General features: G+C 40.7%; 1 protein-coding gene across 6 annotated transcripts in view; it reads left to right on the top strand.

Annotated features, from left to right (window-relative positions):
- The window catches only part of LOC126334926 (glutamyl aminopeptidase-like), a 431,383-nt gene that overhangs the window by 405,028 nt on the left and 9,818 nt on the right, over positions 1-16,537 (top strand). For all 6 annotated transcript variants that reach the window (XM_049997648.1, XM_049997649.1, XM_049997652.1 and 3 more), the window contains 3 exons: positions 48-127; positions 2,428-2,573; positions 16,161-16,293. In XM_049997648.1, coding sequence (XP_049853605.1) covers positions 48-127; positions 2,428-2,573; positions 16,161-16,293 — 359 coding nt within the window. The remainder of the gene's footprint in view (positions 1-47; positions 128-2,427; positions 2,574-16,160; positions 16,294-16,537) is intronic.

Below are 16,537 nucleotides of genomic sequence, written 5' to 3'. Positions count from 1 at the left end.
GCTGAACTTCGAATTCTCATAACTGAAATGATGTACTTGTTTTTCAGGTTTATTTGCAGGAACAGATAGAAGATGTTTATAATTCTCTAGCTTGGAATGTTAATGACACTGATGAGCATCTACAGAGGTATGATCTACATTTAAAGTGACAAACACATTTTGATAAAAAATACAACTTCAAAGAAAAAAGGCAAATGCTGAAGTAGTAATACGTTGGTTTCGTTCTTGTAAGATCTGGAATCTAAATTTAAGTCAAGCATTATTGATTTAGATTATGTGTGTGTTGTTTACATTATCTCCTATATATTGTTAAGGCAGATTGTTGTTAAAGGTGCAAGTCTGAATAAATTCTCAGTCTTTAATGGGCATAACTTTATATTAGGAAGTTAAACAAATTTGTAAAATATGGTGTGGGGCCAAGTGACGGGTTGAAGCTGTGCGTTGATCCACAAATTGTACTCAGGTGGCTCTGTTTGTAAGGGTACAGCCTGCAAAAGGTGTGTTGTTTGAACCACCGCCAGGCACATAGATTTAACTTATCACACAGTCATTCACAATCTTATGGAGATTCCTTCATTAAAAAGTATCTGCACAAGAAGTTAAGGTGTATGTAAGAAAGAGAAGCAGTTATTACAAACTAATTCTTCAGACTATATAAACACTTGACTGTTACCTGAGTTATATATAAATTGCACACTTATTTACTTGTGTCACGGAGTTTATCAGCCTTGAACATCATTTCCTAACCTCGCAATTGCCTCTTGTTAATGCATATTCTGCTGTTTTCATCCAGTTATCTTTAATAAGAAATTTTAATAGGCCTTTGACACAAAGATTTTCATCGAGCTGATACTGTTCTACCAATACTCTTCAATGTAGTGCTTGAGAAAGCCATCAGACGAATGGAGTATGCACCAATTTAAGTGAGTGAATCCATATTTTAGCACATGCAGAAGATATTATAAAGTCTCAAGCTGAGTTGGTAGAGGTAATGGGGGCCTACCTAATAATGCCAGCAAATTTTGCATCAAACTCAGTGCTGAACAGATAAATATAATGGTTCCTTCCAGAGGAGCAACACATAGTGCCCTGCGTCAAGTTGGAGGTTAGAGATTTTCTAAAGTAGAGAATCTTTGATACCCGGGCACGTGGTTTGACAACAAGGAGAATATAAAGCTGGAGATCAGTTTTGTGATTATACTGGCTAAAATAGAAATAAAAAATTGCTATTCATAAGACTCATTAGCAAAGAGAGTAATTTTTGGTGTGCTATAAATAAAGAAAACTGTATTTTACATACAGTTTGATACCCAAGCTACTTTTCTACATAGTCAAGTTAACAATCCTAAATGAGGTAATTGTTGTACCGTTTTACCAACGTTTCAATGCCTTCCGCATACTCAGTAGCTGCCAAATGATTAATTGCTATTGATTAATGGCTTCTTTACGTTCATCATCACTTCCACAGCATTTTCCACTCAAAACAATCTCTCAGTTTGGAGAAGGAGTGATAATCACTTGGAACTAAGTCTGGACTGTATGGCAGATGTTGAAACATTTCCCACTGATATCGCTCAAGCAAGTCCTGTGTCACTCCCGGTGCATGCAGACTTGCATTATTATGGAGGAGAATGACTCCACTGGTTAGCATTCTGTGCTAATTGTTTTAATGGTGTGGCAAAGCCATTAAAGCATCTGACAATAGGCCATTGCAGTTCACTAATTATGAACATCTATCATCTTGGATTTTTGTTTCATTCATTGCTTGGAGTCTTCCATTCACCACTGAGGGCCGGCCTGAGCAATCTTTGTCATAAACCTCAGTTACCTGTCTGCAAATTTTGATAGGTTAAGTCAAGTTAATAACATTATCATACATTTTAAAGTCACAGAGCTAAGTATTAATCAACTATATTCAATTGAGCTGCTGCCAAACTGAAGCTCGATGAGTATCTAGGGCAGTGGTCAGTGGTCAGTTGGCAGTGGTGGTGGGGGATATGGTCGCATGTCAAAACAAAACATTCTCTACTTTCTGAATGGCCCTCGTAGCTATTCTGAATCTAATCCAGTTTCCTTGATATTTGCACAACTACATTGATAAGAAATACATAAAAACAAGTATCCACATGATGTAAGAATGGATGCCTGTTTACAGTGAAAATTATTATTTATCCTACTCATAAAATGAATTTTCACTTCACAGTGAGGTGTGGACTGACATGAAATTTCCTGACAGATTAAAGCTTCTAGAACAAACAAAAATAATCTGGAAAATTATTAAACAACCTACAGATAAAAACAGTGAGACAAAAAGAGTTCCCAGATAATAGTAGTAGCAGAAATGATGATACTTTAAAATCATTGAGCACAATGGTCAGTTTGGTTTGATTGTGAATATGTAACAATGTAAATGTTAATATGTTGCAGGAGACTGCGAATAGTGGCTCTAGAGTTAGCATGTCTAGCAGCACTGCCAGCGTGTCTACAACAGGTGCAGGATGAATTTGATGGTTGGTTAGTCCAACCAGACTACAGACCCCATCCTGATCTGAGAACACTTGTGTACCATTATGGTAAGTTGTTTGATGCCTGTGAAATATTGACTAAAGTGAAATCCTCATCCTTCAATTACTTTCTTCTTGTCATCATTGTTGTTGTTGTTGTTTTGGTATTGTGGTGGTAGTACACTACTACTACTACTACTACTACTACGACTACTACTACTACATTACATGTTAAAACATTGAAATTTGTTGCTTGAAAGACACCCTTCCATGTTACTGTCTTCATGTGACTCCATCTCTCTTCTTTATAATCTGTTATGATCTTCAGTCTTAAAATATTGCCTGAAGGATTCAGTTTTGACAGGACTGCAGCAACTAAAGTGCCACTGCAAAGAACACAGTTCAACTACACTGCAATAATTATGCTTAGTCCAAGAAGGTTTTACATTTACTATAGATATTAAGAAATAAATATTAGTAGTTGAAGTATCAGGATTGTTGTAACTAATCAGTAGATATGCATGATTATATTTCATGCCTGCACTCTGTTGTGGTAGTGGTTTTCAGTCCTGAGGCTGGTTTGATGCAGCTCTCCTTGCTACTCTATCCTGTGCAAGCTTCTTCATCTCCCAGTACCTACTGCACCCTACGTCCTTCTGAATCTGCTTACTGTATTCATCTCTTGGTCTCCCTCTACGAATTTTACCCTCCACGGTGCCCTCCAATACTAAATTGGTGATCCCTTGATGCCTCAGAACATGTCCTACCAACCGATCCCTTCTTCTGGTCAAGTTGTGCCACAAACTTCTCTTCTCCCCAATCCTATTCAATACTTCCTCATTAGTTATGTGATCTACCCATTTAATCTTCAGCATTCTTCTGTAGCACCACATTTCGAAAGCTTCTATTCTCTTCTTGTCCAAACTATTTATCGTCCATGTTTCACTTCCATACACGGCTACACTCCATACAAATACTTTCAGAAATGACTTCCTGACACTTAAATCTATACTCGATGTTAACAAATTTCTCTTTTTCAGAAACGCTTTCCTTGCCATTGCCAGTCTACATTTTATATCCTCTCTACTTCGACCATCATCAGTTATTTTGCTCCCCAAATAGCCAAACTCCTTTACTACTTTAAGTGTCTCATTTCCTAATCTAATACCCTCAACATCACACGACTTAATTCAACTACATTCCATTATCTTCGTTTTGCTTTTGTTGATGTTCATTTTATATCCTCCTTTCAAGACACTATCCATTCCGTTCAACTGCTCTTCCAAGTCCTTTGCTGTCTCTGACAGAATTGCAATGTCATCGGCGAACCTCAAAGTTTTTATTTCTTCTCCATGGATTTTAATACCTACTCCAAATTTTTCTTTTGTTTCCTTTACTGCTTGCTCAATATACAGATTGAATAACATCGGGGAGAGACTACAACCCTGTCTCACTCCCTTACCAACCACTGATTCCCTTTCATGCCCCTCGACTCTAATAACTGCCATCTGGTTTCTGTACAAATTGTAAATAGCCTTTCGCTCCCTGTATTTTACCCCTGCCACCTTCAGAATTTGAAGGAGAGTATTCCAGTCAACATTGTCAAAAGCTTTCTCTAAGTCTACAAATGCTAGAAACGTAGGTTTGCCTTTCCTTAATCTTTCTTCTAAGATAAGTCGTAGGGTCAGTATTGCCTCACGTGTTCCAACATTTCTACGGAAGCTATACTGATCTTCCCCGAGGTCAGCTTCTACTAGTTTTTACATTCGTCTGTAAAGAATTCGTGTTAGTATTTTGCAGCTGTGACTTATTAAACTGATAGTTCGGTAATTTTCACATGTCAACAGCTGCTTTCTTTGGGATTGGAATTATATTCTTCTTGAAGTCTGAGGGTATTTCGCCTGTGTCATACATCTTGCTTACCAGATGGTAGAGTTTTGTCAGGACTGGCTCTCCCAAGGCCATCAGTAGTTCCAATGGAATGTTGTCTACTCCGGGGGCCTTGTTACAACTCAGGTCTTTCAGTGCTCTGTCAAACTCTTCATGCAGTATCGTATTTTCCATTTCATCTTCATCTACATCCTCTTCCATTTCCATAATATTGTACTCAAGTACATCGCCCTTGTATAGGCCCTCTATATACTCCTTCCACCTTTCTGCTTTCCCTTCTTTGCTTAGAACTGGGTTTCCATCTGAGCCCTTGCTGTTCATACGAGTGGTTCTCTTATCTCCAAAGGTCTCTTTAATTTTCCTGTAGGCACTATCTATCTTACCCCTAGTGAGATAAGCCTCTACATCCTTACATTTGTCCTCTAGCCATCCCTGCTTAGCCATTTTGCACTTCCTGTCGATCTCATTTTTGAGACGTCTGTATTCCTTTTTGCCTGCTTCATTTACTGCATTTTTATATTTTCTCCTTTCATCAATTAAATTCAATATTTCTTCTGTCACCCAAGGATTTCTACTAGCCCTCGTCTTTTTACCTACTTGATCCTCTACTGCCTTCACTACTTCATCCCTCAAAGCTACCCATTCTTCTTCTACTGTATTTCTTTCCCCCATTTCTGTCAATTGCTCCCTTATGCTCTCCCTGAAACTCTGTAGAACCTCTGGTTCTTTCAGTTTATCCAGGTTCCATCTCCTTAAATTCCCACCTTTTTGCAGTTTCTTTAGTTTTAATCTACAGGTCATAACCAATAGATTGTGGTCAGGGTCCACATCTGCCCCTGGAAATGTCTTACAATTTAAAACCTGCTTCCTAAATCTCTGTCTTACCATTATATAATCTATCTGATACCTGTCAGTATCTCCAGGCTTCTTCCATGTATACAGCCTTCTTTTAAGATTCTTTAACCAAGTGTTACCTATGATTAAGTTGTGCTCTGTGCAAAATTCTACCAGGCGGCTTCCTCTTTCATTTCTTTGCCCCAGTCCATATTCACCTACTACATTTCCTTCTCTCCCTTTTCTTGCTACCGAATTCCAGTCACCCATGACTATTAAATTTTCTTCTTCCTTCACTACCTGAATAATTTCTTTTATCTCATCATACATTTCATCAATTTCTTCATCATCTGCAGAGCTAGTTGGCATATAAACTTGTACTACTGTAGTAGGTGTGGGCTTCGTATCTATCTTGGCCACAATAATGTGTTCACTATGCTGTTTGTAGTAGCTTACCCGCATTCCAATGTTCCTATTCATTATTAAACCTACTCCTGCATTACCCCTATTTGATTTTGTGTTTATAACCCTGTAGTCACCTGACTAGAAGTCTTGTTCCTCCTGCCACCGAACTTCACTAATTCCCACTATATCTAACTTTAACCTATCCATTTCCCTTTTTAAATTTTCTAACCTACCTGCCCCATTAAGGGATCTGACATTCCACGCTCCGATCCGTAGAACGCCAGTTTTCTTTCTCCTGATAATGACGTCCTCCTGAGTAGTCCCCGCCCGGAGATCCGAATGGGGGACTATTTTACCTCCGGAATATTTTACCCATGAGGACGCCCTCATTATTTAATCATATAATAAGGCTGTCAATTCAGCTAAGTACCTGGGTGTTAAAATTACAAACAACTTCAGTTGGAAGGACCACATAGATAATATTGTCGGGAAGGCGAGCCAAAGGTTGCGTTTCATTGGCAGGACACTTAGAAGATGCAACAAGTCCACCAAAGAGACAGCTTACACTACACTCGTTCGTCCTCTGTTAGAATATTGCTGCGCGGTGTGGGATCCTTACCAGGTGGGATTGACGGAGGACATCGAGAGGGTGCAAAGAAGGGCAGCTCGTTTTGTATTATCGCGTTATAGGGGAGAGAGTGTGGCAGATATGATACACGAGTTGGGATGGAAGTCATTACAGCATAGACGTTTTTCGTCGCTGCGAGACCTTTTTACGAAATTTCAGTCACCAACTTTCTCTTCCGAATGCGAAAATATTTTGTTGAGCCCAACCTACATAGGTAGGAATGATCATCAAAATAAAATAAGAGAAATCAGAGCTCGAACAGAAAGGTTTAGTTGTTCGTTTTTCCCGCTCGCTGTTCGAGAGTGGAATAGTAGAGAGATAGTATGATTGTGGTTCGATGAACCCTCTGCCAAGCACTTAAATGTGAATTGCAGAGTAGTCATGTAGATGTAGATGTAGATGTAGATGCATGCCCTCGGGAGAAATTTATGGCTGTAGTTTACCCTTGCTTTCAGCTGTTTGCAGTACCAGCACAGCAAGGCCGTTTTGGTTAATGTTACAAGGCCAGATCAGTCAATCATCCAGACTGTTGCCCCTGCAACTACTGAAAAGGCTGCTGCCCCTTTTCAGGAACCACACGTTTGTCTGACCTCTCAACAGATACCCCTCCCTTGTGGTTGCACCTACGGTACAGCCATCTGTATCGCTGAGGCACGCAAGCCTCCCCACCAACGGCAAGGTCTATGGTTCATGGAGGGTGTCAGATGTTATCAGCAAGAAAAAGATATAGATTTTAAGGAATTATTTACCCCAGTAGTAGATACAAGTTCACCAAGACTGTTGTTTTCTGTGGCAACAGACAAAAATATCTATATGAGAGTGTTTGATGTAAAAACAACCTTTTTCTGTGGAAAAATGGATGAAGAGACTGTTGAAGATGCCTGAAGGGCACAAAGATAAGGGGAAATAATTGTGCTTTGAAGAAAACTCTGTGTGGACTTAAACAAGCTCCAGTCAGATGAAATAAAATTCTGACATTTCAGATTTCCTAAAAGCAGAAGGACTAATTCAGTTGAAATCTAATCAGTTCATATTTAAATATGCAACTGCAGAAATGCTCATGTTGATGATGGAATCATTACAGAACAAGGCTTTGAGAAAATTGGAAAGATGCTAAACAAACAAAAAAAGAATTTTGAAATGTCTGTGATTGAAAATCCATATCATAATTAGGGATACATTTAATGAAGACAGAGGATGCACTATTTCTACATCATGAATAACATATGAAAAAAGTACAAAAAATCCAATATGGCTAACTGAAGGACTGAACACTCAATTAATTTCAGACAGGGAGACAAGTGAAGAAAATGAAGAGGATGAAAACATGAAAACATTAAATTTTCTTACTGTGAAGCCACAGAATCTTCTATATTTGTCATGTAAAATTAGACCAGATCTTGGATTTACATTTAACTGTGAGAGCCACTTCACAGGAGGCCCAGAGAAGGAGTGTTACAAAATGTCAAAAGAACTCTTGAGATATGTACAGGATTCCAAAAAGTATGGCCTTTTCTGTCAGAAAATAGATGGAAATACTGTACATCTAAACATGTATTGTGATGTAATTATGCACATACTTCCAAGACTGAAAGAGTATAAGTGCACACATTATTCTCTATAATGGTGCTCCCATTAGTTGTTGTTGTTTTTTTTTTTTTGTGTAACTTCATCAACTGAAGCAGAATACAGGGTGTATCAAAAAGAATTATCCGATTTGAAAAAAATTATAACTATTACGTTATTTGAGATATGAACAATGTACTATTGGAAGGAGCAAACTCTTGAGTTTTACATGGTTCCCGCTCGATAGCAGTAGTGTGCACCCACTTCAGTTCTAGTAAGAATGGTGTCGGGACAACAGAGAGCATTTTGTGTTCTACATTCTGTGCAGTGCGGGTCACACTAACAACTGTTCAGCGTGACTTTCATACAAGGTATGGTGTGAATTCTCCTACAGCACAGAGCATTAGATGATGGCATGAACAATCCCGAGAAACAACTTGTTTGTGTAAAGGCAAATCATTAGGCTATCCCTGAGTGTCTGATACAGACATCGAATGCATCTGCCATAGTTTTCTTTTCCCACAGTTAGAGACCAATTCAAACATCATTTACCAATAGGATGGGACACCTCCACACTGGCGTGTGGATGTGCAGGAATTTTTAAATCAAAGGATTACTGAACCATGGATGGGTTGCACTGGATCCAATGATTCAGCGTTACATTACTGGCCTCCTAGGTCACAGGACCTGACTGTATTTGTTTATTTGGGGGTTTATAAAAGACTCTGTTTATGTCCCTCCATTACCATCAACAATGAATGAACTGAGACGTCTCATAATAGCAGCTGCGGGAACTGTATCTCAAGACGCGCTCACTGCAGTATGGGAACAATATGAATACTGCGTTGACATATGCCGTGCATCTCAAGGGGGGCCACATTGAAAACCTATGAAAAGGTATGACAAAAAAAAAAAAAAAACTTTTGGAGTTTCCAATCATCAAGAAAACAAAATTCATTCTATATGTTTATCAGTTTCAGAAATATAGACATGCCAAATCAGATGATTCTTTTTGATACACCCTGTACATGCCAGCAGCAGAATGCAGCAAAGGAATGAAACACATCAAGCCCCTTCTGCATGAGCTACCCAGAAGAGAACTGGAGACCATTCTTCTTGTAGACAAAGTGTTATTGCAAATTATCAAATCAGCATAGTTAGACGAAGCAAACATATTGATGTGAAATTCCACTGTGTTTGTTTGAGATAAAGTATTGTAGTAGAAGAGGACAGTTGGCAGACATACTTACCAATGCTCTGCAAAGGCCTAGGTATGAACAATTTAAAAATGGCATCATGAAACAGTTATCATAACTTCAGTTATTTCAGTTTACTGTGTGAGTAACTAAAAATGTGATAGTTATTGAAAGAAAACATCATATTTTAAGGGTGGATGTTTAAAATGTTACAGGGTTGGTAAAACATAATGTTTACAATAGGGTCTCCAAAAGTTATCAACTAGCGTAATAAGAAAATGAGAGTTATCTGGGACAGTATGTACTGTCTGTGGTGGTGGTGGTGGTGGTGGTGGTTAGTGTTTAACGTCCCGTCGACAACGAGGTCATTAGAGACGGAGCGCAAGCTCGGGTAAGGGAAGGATTGGGAAGGAAATCGGCCGTGCCCTTTCAAAGGAACCATCCCGGCATTTGCCTGAAGCGATTTAGGGAAATCACGGAAAACCTAAATCAGGATGGCCGGAGACGGGATTGAACCGTCGTCCTCCTGAATGTACTGTCTGTGTCACTGGTCTGCTGTTGTACAAAGATGGCAATACAAATAGCTTATCTTGTTTAATCAGTGTGTCTTATAGTATGTGTAATAAAGTGAGCAGACAAAAGCAAAAATGCAGCAGACAAGCTATTACCATACTGTGCCATCAGTGACACATTACCACTCATGCCCATGTTATGGATGCCAAGTTTGTGGACCTTCGGAAGCAACAGTTGTCATTGTCACAGCAGTTCACAGCAGATGACCCCTGTTGCAGCTAGCCTACAGTACAGTCAGTACCATAAACAATGGGAGCAGTCTTATGCAGCATGGGCTGCCGACTTGCAGGATTCTGCACGCAAATGCTCTTTCACATGTCAGAGCTACAAACTTTTGTATTTGGAATCTCTAATTTGGGATGTGATTGTGCACTTTCCCCCTGACAGGGACGTCACAACAAAAGCTTTGGTCAAGTCCAATCCTAGTCTTGGTGAAGTGGTTACAACTTATAAATCTTTTGAGATTGCTTCAAAGTGCCATCGAAATGATCAAACCAGCACAGTCAAATGAAGCAAGCATATTGATGTGAAATTTCACTGTGTCAGTGAACAGTACACAGAATGTTTCTCTGAGATTAAGTGTTGTAATAAAGGAGGACAGTTGGGCCTATCAATGCTCCGCAAAGGTCCAAGTTTGGAAAATTTAGAAATGGTATCATGAAATAATTACTGTAACTTCCATTTAGAAAAATATTCAGTTATTCTAGTTTACTGTGTGAGTAACATTCTTGAGTGTCGCTTTTGTAATGTTAAATGAGCAGTTCAGAAACACCCTCCGTCATTGGCACTGTGACAGGCTTCACAACCAGAAGTGGCTGCCTGCACCATGCAGTGGATTGTGATGCCTGTGGAGTGGATTGTGATGCCTGTGGCAAGCAGTGTGTCCAAAACAGTAGCTTTTTCTCAACTTGATACTCTGTTTGTTTCATACAAAGAGATTTTTGATCCAGTACTCAGGTGTGCACATAATTTTACCGCTACATCTCTGTGAAACCTACAATTGTGCAAAAATTTTGTAGACCTCACCTGCTTCCATTTCAAGAGGAACTCGCAAGGCTTCAGGACCAGTGCATTATTTCCATAGTTCCCACCAGTCAATGGGTGACACCTAAGGTGGCCCTTAAAAATATAACAGATCCTTACACATGTGTGGTGCTTTTAAGCTTGCTATTAATTTCCAGTCCAGCATTGATCTCCATCCGTTGCCTTGCTCACAGGAATTGTTAACTAAATGGGCTGGGGGGGCACTTTTTTCAAAGACAGATTTAAAGGATGCATACACTATGTGATCAAAAGTATCTGGACACCTGGCTGAAAATGACTTACAGGTTTGTGGTGCCCTCCACCAGTAATGCTGGTATTGCAATATGGTGTTGGCCCACCCTCAGCCTTGATAACAGCTTCCACTCTTGCAGGCATACATTCAGTCAGGTGCTGGAGGGTTTTTTTGGGGAATGGCAGTCCATTCTTCATGGAGTGCTGCACTGAGGAGAGGTATCGATGTCGGTTGGTGAGGCCTGGCATGAAGTCGGAATTCCAGAACATCCCAAAAGTGCTCTATAGGATTCAGGTCAGGACTCTGTGCAGGCCAGTCCATTACAGGGATGTTATTGTCATGTAATGTCTCCACCACAGGCCGTGCATTATGAACAGGTGCTTGATTGTGTTGAAAGATGCTATCGCCATCCTCGAATTGCTCTTCAAAAGTGGGAAGCAAGAAAGTGTTTGAAACATCAAAGTAGGCATGTTCTGTGATAGTGCCATGCAAAACAACAAGGGGTACAAGACCCCTCCATGGAAAACATGACCTCACCATAACACCACTGCATCCAACTTATAGTGTTGGCACTACACACACGCTGGCAGATGACGTCCATCGGGCATTCGCCATACCCACCCCACTCCCATCGGACTGCCCCATTGTGTACCATGATTCGTCACTCCACACAGTGTTTTTCCACTGTTCAATTGTCCAATGTTTATGCTCTTTACACCAAGTGAGGTTTCGTTTGTCATTTACCAGCGTGTTGTGTGGCTTATGAGCAGCTTTTCGACCATGAAATCCAAGTTTTCTCATCACCCACCTAACTGTCATAGTGCTTGCAGTGGATCCTGATGCAGTTTGGAATTCCTCTGTGATGGTCTGGACAGATGTCTGCCTATTACACATTATGACCCTCTTCAACTGTTTGCGGTCTCTGTCAGTCAACAGACAAGGTCAGCCTGTACACTTGTATGACACAAGTGACACCCAATCACCTGAGCACGTTCGAAGTCCATGAGTTCAGTGGAGCACCCCATTCTGCTCTCGCATGATGTCTAGTGACTACTGAGGCTGTTGATATGGAATACCTGGCAGTAGGTAGCAGCACAATGCACCTAATATGAGAAACATATGTTTTTGGGGATGTCCAGATACTTTTGATCACACATTGTATCTCCAACTGCCTATCAATGATGTATCATGTCAGTTGATGTTCTTACATATGCCATTTGGCTTAAATAGGTACAATCACTTCCTGTTTGGGGTTGCGAGAGCACCTGCCATTCTCAAAAAGTATTTACAACAGTTGGCCTAAGGTATTCTGCACTGTATTAGTTATTTGGATGATATCATTGTTACTGGGTTACATGTGGAACATCACAGGAATCTTTTGTCCCTTTCTAAATGCCTCCAAGGAAATGGCTTACACTATCAGTTGGAAAAGTGGAGTTCCTTTGTCCTCAGGATCAAATATTTGGGGCACATTCTTAGTGACAAGGGTACCACGCATGACCATGTCGATGTGATCATAACCATGCCAGGCCCCCCAATTGCAGTTGTTGCTGGAAAAAATCATGTACTCTGCCAACATTATTCATCAAGTGGCACAAATCACCTGCCCTCTTCCTAAATCAGCTGTGCAAGAAGGGTGTAAAATTAGTGTGGCCGGCTGCCAGTCAACAGTGATTCAAAGGATGGTCTTAAAGTGATGCCATTTCATGCCGTATGTGCCAAGGCTAGCGACAGATGTGTCTCAGTACAGCAGTGCAGTAGTTTTGTCTCACAAGGTCTCAGATGGTTCTGAAGGCTCAAGCACCTTTGCCTCCAAAACGCTAACTGCACTGCATCTCAACTATTCACAAACTGAGGAGGTGACTTTGGCAACTATTTACAGGGTCAACGTATTTTGTGTGTATTTGTATGGCTAAGTGTTCCACCTACTGACATTGTTCAGGCATTGATCAGCTCCTGGAAAACATGGCGCAGTATCACATTGCCGGGCATTGTTTTTAAGTGGGTAACACTATGAAATCCACTTTCGCCCAACACATCAGCGCAGATGTCTTGTCCCACCTTCCTCTTGGCCCTGACACGGAATTCAGCCGCAAGGAGACAGTTTGTTTTGCTCTGGATCAACATCTCCAACAAACCATGGATAAATTGCCGCTAATCATGCATGAGGTAGTGCAAGCATCTTCCTGTGACCCAATTCTGAAAATAGTTTTGTCTGCAGTTTAGAAAGGATGACCACAGCATGTTTCCCACCAGACCATATGGCTTTTTGCAATTATTTTTCACTGTGTTACAGGCTCAATGCCATGAAGCGTGTCTTAACATTGGCCACAGAAAGCTGAATGCAGGGTTGTCATTTTGTTCATACTCTGTCCTCCATCCTTGAGCTCCTTCATGTTTGCACTGGGAGATGTCACACGTGGAGGCATTTGCCCAGCATCAGTGCTGACATTGAATGCACATACCACTCTAGTCATGCGTACTCTCACAATCAGGAGGCCTCTGTGCTACATTTATTGCAATATCCCTGCTTTGACCACCCATGGGAGAAATCTAAGTTGATTTTGCCATACCATTTCAAGATTCTTTGTGGTTGCTAGTGGTGGAAACTTCCCATATGTCCTTTATATACAGTCCACTTCTAATCCTACTACCATCCCTGCCCTCAAGACCATTTTTGCCATTGAGGCTTGGTGTTCGACAACTAACCCCAATTTTCACTGGCACAGTTCCAAGTCTCCTGTTGCCACAATGGCACTGAACACCTGACTGCTGCCCCCTTTCATCCTGCATCCAACACGAAGGCTGGGCAGGTGGTCTGGGTATTCAGCATTCAGATATGGAAGATATTGCTGATGTCATCTACCAGTTATGCCTTTTACGGCTTCTTCACAACATATAGATCCTCCCCACCTGCCATCAGTGGAATCAGTTTGGCCAAAATTGAGCACAGACACCGGGATCTGACCCTGTTGGACCTCCTGCATCCCAAACAATGTGCCCAGCTCGTGTGCAGGCCTGTCTACAAGCAGGGCACTTGCGTCTGGGTGCACACATTTGGCTAGCATCTGCAAAGGATCAAAGTGCTCATTGTATGCCACAGAGGCTGTCAGTTGTTTGACGATGCAGCCAGGCATGTCTACCTCACCCGTCACAGTTCCACTCGCAATCACAGTCGCAATCAATATCCCCAACCCAGCCTCTGCCTCTGTCACAGATTACGAAGACAGAGACCAGCATCATCACCACTGTCCCTCTTATCCTCTCCACGTGGCTCCACTTGTCATAAGGCTGGTGAGGGGATCATAATTTTTGGAGTCTGCCTTTCCTCACAGAAATTGTACTGACACAACCTGCTGTCTTCGGCACACTGCTATCTCCGCTGCTCTTGCAGACCTTTGGCGGGCCTCTTGTGGGGGCCAGCCCCCAAGCCTATGATTTTGGATCTGCTGGTGGAGAGTTCTGCCACTTCATCCCCTCCACCCTCTCCCCTGCTGAAAGATGCACAGGCCATGCCATTTTCCATTCTAAGTACTGATTTCAGGGGGAAGGAGTTTACTGTCATTGCCGGGGGCTGATATTGATGGTGACTCGAGGCATTACATCTAGTGAACGACAAGCTGCCAGTGTTTGAGCATCATGTCACATGAGCCCAACCACTCACAGCAATGGAGCAGGAGTGGACATAAAGAGTTTTGTGCCTAACAACAACACTGAGCACAAGAGTGACAGCACATCGTCTTCTCATATGAGTCCCAGTTCTGCATTCAGCATTATGATGGAACCCATGTGAAGAGGCTCCGAAGAAGTTGAATGTTGCCTGATTGTAATCTTCATTGTCATATGGGTCCCAGCACTTGGTGTGATGGTATGGGGTTCCACAGGGTACACAACACAATCAACTCTGTTTAATGTAGCATGTATGTTGGGCAGCAGCTGTTACATTTCTGATATGTAGGGCAAGTGGCTGTGCCCGCTCTTCAAAATCTCCATGACATCATCTTGCAACAAGACACGTGACCTACCTCGCTACAAGGCATGTCTGACTGTTGCCCAAGCAGCACATTCGCCAGATCTGTTGCCATTTGAAAATATTTGGTCATGGGTTGCCAAAATTTTGACATACCATCCCTTCCCAGCCACTATGATGAGCTCTGGCACAGAGTTCAACTGCCATGTGATGACCTACTCGTATCTGTCATCCAAACTCAGTTTGACTTGATGTTTGACTGCGTTTGAGCACCATGTACTAAATTTCACCTTCTGTTCACTCATAAATCTCCTACAAAATTAATCATCTGTTCTTGTTACTATATTCCATACACATAATAAGTCAAGTTTTATTATTTGCTGTTCTTCTTGGGGATGCAGTTTTTATGGTCAGTAGTATATTTATTCACTCCCTACCTCCTTATTTACTTTTTTTCCCTTCTGCAGCTTGTTTCATCCAGATCTGTTTACTTGGAGATTTGAAATCTCATCTTTCACGTATTGATTATCAGGAGCTCATTGTTTTTTTAAATTATTATTATTAGAGTTGGCTGTTTGTCCATAGTTATTTCCTAATAACATCGTATATGTTGTACCTTTTGTGCTAGCTGGGTTTGGAGAGAATTTTCTTATTCTTTCACATTTTTCTGTGCGTCCTTTCCTTCTCCTGCAACATTTTTATTCTGATGAAGGACAATAGGTAGCTGACATCAATAACACCATCATAGACAGAGCGTAAGCTCAGATAAGATGAAGGCAGTAAGGCACGCCATGGAACATTCAAATATGAATGACACTATCCTTTCCTATGTCACTTAACGATTCTAGCACCTCACTCAGTCTTGGTCAGAGATTTAATGTGTTCTTAAATTTGTTTATGTATCTACAGTGCTATAGTTCTTGCTGTTCCGGTTACATGATAACTGAACAGTACTCGCTGAGTCAGAAACATCATTGAGCTAAATTTGTACTTTCATTTTGAATAAATTTGACTGTTAAATAAAGATGGACAGAGAGATAAATAAAAAGCATTACTTATTGATTCTCCATTGTATATGAAAAGACCTACAGTATAAGACTTCATATGGTTGTATTTTGCCATAAACATCAAAAGTAGACAAAGAAATAATGTGTACAACTTGTACAGAGCAGTGTCCTAAAATTGAACACATTCCTTCACTTTTGCTTCTGGCCTTAAGAAGCAATCACCGAATTTAATGTCATACTTAAGCTTTTAGGTGTGAAGTTGCCATGAAAATGAAGATTACTTCTAACAGTTGCTAAATTCTTGTCTACAGGAATGTCAGCAAATGGGTCATTTGAAAGCTGGGAACAGATGTGGCAATTATATGTTGCTGAGACAGATGCACAGGAAAGAACAAAACTACTGTATGGGCTTGCAGGGATCCAAAATGAGGAGGCAATTCGCAGGTAATAAATGAAATATGGGCAGACAATCCCCAAATGCTAAGCTGTTTGTATGGCACTACTTAACTCTTCTGTACTAATTTCAGAGTTATACAGAAAAACATAGTTGACTGGCACAATGATCAATTTATCTCAGTGGTTTTATCAAGTTATTAAATCATTATTAAATTCTGTCACAAAATGTATGTACATTATAGTTGATGCACAGTTTATAATTTTAATACACTTATTACATTTTGTAGCAATG

Source organism: Schistocerca gregaria, chromosome 2, assembly GCF_023897955.1.
Source record: "Schistocerca gregaria isolate iqSchGreg1 chromosome 2, iqSchGreg1.2, whole genome shotgun sequence".
NCBI classification, from domain to species: Eukaryota; Metazoa; Arthropoda; class Insecta; order Orthoptera; family Acrididae; genus Schistocerca; species Schistocerca gregaria.
This window is presented reverse-complemented; position numbering and strand designations above follow the sequence as displayed.